The 4510-nt window shown below is 43.9% G+C and overlaps 1 protein-coding gene across 1 annotated transcript in view; it reads left to right on the top strand.

Annotated features, from left to right (window-relative positions):
* The first annotated feature begins 1244 nt into the window (after positions 1-1244).
* LOC128879326 (transcription factor kayak) overlaps positions 1245-4510 on the top strand; it is a 27353-nt gene continuing 24087 nt past the window's right edge. Inside the window, exon 1 of the mRNA XM_054128380.1 lies at positions 1245-1664. Coding sequence (XP_053984355.1) covers positions 1533-1664 — 132 coding nt within the window. The 5' untranslated portion in view covers positions 1245-1532. The remainder of the gene's footprint in view (positions 1665-4510) is intronic.

A 4510-nucleotide genomic window follows, 5' to 3' on the forward strand; every position in this document is an offset into this window, starting at 1 on the left:
CCGGAAAGTGTAAAATCTATTTTACCCTGTAACTACCCTGGTAACTACCCTACTCTAGCTGCTAGAGGGTTAAAATTTTACTCAGAGGTGTTTTTCTTGGTCAGCTTTCGAATGATTCGAGAGCCGTTGAAAAAGCTCTAAGGGCAGTTTTGACCATCTTAATCGGCTAGGCCCTTTGTCTAGTTACAGCGAAGGCGGTAACCTAGCTTTCCCGCGTATCTTGGCTACTCGGTTGCAGGTGACACCTGTATGCTTTACAGCGGAGGAAACGGCAGGTCGAGGAACGTCTAGCCATCCGGAGGGAACAGGTTAAGGCGCGAATATCCGACATATCAGATTGGTGAGTCACGCGTCTTGTTCGATATGTTCCGGCTACCCCGTTTACCGCCTACACGACCTGCCGCATGACTCACCGACGATTCTTGGAAACGGAACGCGACGGTCACTTGAAAATTTCGTCGGCGAGCTACGCCACTGGCGGCCTCTCTTGGAAACAGTACCGCGAAACGCGATTCCTGTACATTCTGATACTTAATATCCTGTCGTCCCGACCCAAAAAGACATATCTCAAGATGCCAGAGTTCCAAGATATTGGACATTCTGAGTAATCTATTCTAGTTAATGTGGAAATTTGGCAAAAAGCGTGACGTGCCATTTTAGCTTAGGACGACGCTATCGCTTCGACCGCTCGGAACGTTAAGCTCCAATGGTACTATCGATTACGCAATAACGGCGACACGTATCGCCAATAAACGGAACAAGCAATGTAATGACTTTGTAACAGCCTCGCCAGTCGGCCACCGTAGTCAAGAGAAATGTAGTACGAGAGAGACTAGTCTTTCGAATTTGGGACATGGACATAATCTCTACTTCGAAAGAAAGGTTCTTGAGATGTACGTAGGCGGGCAGGAATATTACAAAGATAATAGGTGTGTTTATGGCGCGGTCAAAGAAGAGTACGTGTATGCATGAACGGGAAACATCAGATCAACTTGATGAAACTTTATAGTAATGGTCACGTTATCATTATCGTTGACAAATAAATGATTATAATTTTATTCGATCGTTAGCGTCCTATGACAGTGCCCCGACGAATGGTACCCATCGTTAGCGTGGATTATGTCGTTCCTGGGTCGAGCGTCACAAACGTGGCGCGGCAAACGCTGCGATTGGTCGCCTGAGAATAACTAGGTGACGTCATATGCGTTCGTGGAGCCCAACGGACGACAGAGAGAGTTGAGCAGATCGTTGAGCCGAGAACCGAACGTGCGCGAACCTCGAGGTATTCCCCCACGGTATGAGTCATCGGGCGCAGTTTCACACAGTTTCGGGCAAAGGAACCTGCGATCCGTGTGTGCTGGATTCGAGTTCTCCGTAATCGAGGCTCCTTTACTGCCTTTGCTGCCTTTGCTGCCGAAACGGATACATCCTTGAAGAGGTTATAATCGTACGCGTGCCTAGCCGTTAGACTTTTCCTTTCGCGTAAAGGAACTGACCAGGTTGATCCTGTAAGCGCCTCGAAGAACGTAAACATGAAGCTCGACGTGTCCGATGTGCTTTACGACAGCTCGAGCGTGTCCAGCGACAGCGGGACGTCACAGAGCTCCCGCGTCAGCCATGATTTTCTCTCCAGCATCGCGAATTCGTCCATACTACACAGCAACGTAAGTAGTTGTCAAGCTATATCCCACACTTAACGTTCGCAGCGAAAAGGTTGATTTCTACGTATAAATATGGACGCTTACGCAACCGTGATGCATGTACGTATCCAATGGCGCAATCATTAATTGCATAGGGAGGGGAAGCAACGGTTTTTTTTATATTTGTAAACCTTTTTTACGATCTTACTCGTGGTAAATTTTAAAGTAAAGCCAGGCTAAATCTTTCCTAGACTTTCCTAGAGACCTTCCCCACCGTTTGCCCTCTGTGCAGATCACCATATCTCGGATGCAAACTACGTTAAATGTAAATTTTTATAAATTTAATAGAAGAATAGTTAAACAACTTGACGCATTCAACCCAATCTCGATATAGTTCGTCTCTGTGACACAAACGTGTACACATAAACATCTTTCACGTGACGATACTGACGCGTATATGAATTTCGTAAAAATATTCCGACGGTAACATGTCATCGCGAATTAAAGTCTGCCAAGCCGCGTTACGTAATGTTTCCTCGAATGATTAAGCGTTATTCGAATAGATACTGTTTGTTGTTAGCGATAAACTCGAATTTTACCAAGAAAACACAAAATACTTAACTTAAACGAGTACGATTGCGTGCTCTATCGGACTTTAAGAAAGATTCAGGGAACATGCCGAGTACGTACAGAGTATACGAAAAACGATAACCGTTATGTTTCTTCGAAACAACCTATTCACTGAAACGATTGACAATTGGCTTATGTTAACGTTTGCCATTGCTTTTGCCATTGCTTTTATCTACAATCACCACGTAAAAAAGCAAATTCGCGGAGTTTCTTTACTTGGCGATTATTCGCAGTTAACACGAGCGTACTTGACAACCGAGTTGGGTCTGGGCTGTAACGTTTCTTCATTCGTAGATGGTGCACATGCCGAGATCTAAATTTGTAAGTCGCGTGGCGTCATCGCTATAAACTGTTCGACGTGAAAACATGTTTTTCGATTTTCATAACTCCCAAGCGCTTGCGCATTCTCATCGGTAGATAATAATTGAAGATAACGAAAAAAAAGTATTGAAACTATTAGGTTGTCCCGAAAGTTTCTTTCGCGAGTTGTACTCAATTATTTGATATGGTCGTGTTTATATAAATAGACAATCTAATTTCATAGATATATATATGAATATATTCATGTTGTAACAATAATGGAGCAAAATGAATCGTGCAGAATTCAGTAATGTAACATAAAACATAAAACATAAAATATTAATATTGTGCATGTATTACTTATTAATAAAGCGAAAGAAACTTTTGGGACAACCTAATATTTTGTTCCTCGTTCGCAACGATAATGCATTCCGCGAAGTGTGCATATTCGGATAAACAACTTTCATTCTAGTCCCACTTAGCTAGGTATCCATTTAAGGTGCACGCTCTATGCGTATGTATCGCCAATAAACTTCCGAGTTACTATAGTGTTAGCCAATGAGAGGCTGTCTTACGTGCCAACGTCCATTCACTGATCTCGGCGGATCAATGATTGTCTACGACTCCACAGAAATGATACAATGTATTTATAAAAATATTTTTCGGAACGACGAAAATAGCAAGATGAAAATGTTTTAGACATTAGCTCGAACATGAAGATACAACATCGAAATGATATACGTACACACCTACCAATTCTTATCGAATATGCTCGCCAAAACAGGTTCCAGTCGTACCGTTTATGCATTGACGTCGAATGATTGCAGAGTAGCCAATGATTTTGCCAATTTCCGTTTTTCTTCTATTTGCGTCACAACTCGTAATATCTGTATTGAACAATTCTCGACAAACATTTTTGCTAAACGGTAAGTTTGTCGTATAATTAGTTTCGGTAAATGATTACTTTTGGATAGTCGAGACAAAATTCTTGGTTTCGGTGTACCGTGCGCCATTGGCGACGATGGCGGCGAGGGTTTAATGCGCACCCCCAGTCGAGGAGTCTCCCCTAGCATAAATTCTGTGGCCGACGATGGTATTGATCTAGTATTGCGACTGGCATGGCTTCTGCTGTCCCCCAACAGCTGTTTTATAAAGAACCCGTACTCCATTGCCGTGTGACAAAGCGGCCATTTAAAAACACGCGCGGATACGCCGACACGTGCGTAAAACCTCGGCACGCACGCGCACACGAAAAACCAGCACACGTGTCTCTCGCGGACAGAACGATATATCGCAGTACTGCGCAGCATTAATGCTACGAGCCAGCTGTTGTCACCTAATTATCTCGATTGCCATTAACGGTAGGGTTCGGACGAAAAAATCGATCGATAATATGCAAATATTCTACGGACAAATAGAGGACTGCTGAAAAGCACGAGTAGGCGAGTGTAAAAAATACTACCGGGAAAGAATTCCGAGAAAGGTGGCGCGTATTCTTTGTTCTCGGGTTGATAGCGTGGGCGGTGATCGTGTTCGAATATTTAGGCCCGATTTTATCCGTTGATACGGTTCTACCTAACACAGTAGTTTCGCGTAGCGTATTGCAAAGGTTAAGAAATTAATTTGTTCGTACACCTTTGATACCTCACGTTTCACAAAAAAATACATACAGGGTGTCCGAAAAATGTTGGAGGTCCTTGAAAGGGGTGGTTCGGGAGGTGATTTGAAACAACTTTTTCCTTTGCAAAAATGTCGGATGGGGCTTCGTTATGTAGATATTAATCAAAAGAACCCGACCAATCAGAGCGCGCGGATACCGTTGGAGCGGCCGCGGTAGCGAAGGCTACGCGCTGAGCGGCCGCGTCAATATCCTTCGATGCACGTCGAGTCACTTGTTCGCGTACGAGAGCGGCTACCTAGCGCGTAGCCATCGCTATCGC

The sequence above is a fragment of the Hylaeus volcanicus genome, chromosome 7 (genome assembly GCF_026283585.1).
Source record: "Hylaeus volcanicus isolate JK05 chromosome 7, UHH_iyHylVolc1.0_haploid, whole genome shotgun sequence".
In the NCBI taxonomy this organism is placed as follows: domain Eukaryota; kingdom Metazoa; phylum Arthropoda; class Insecta; order Hymenoptera; family Colletidae; genus Hylaeus; species Hylaeus volcanicus.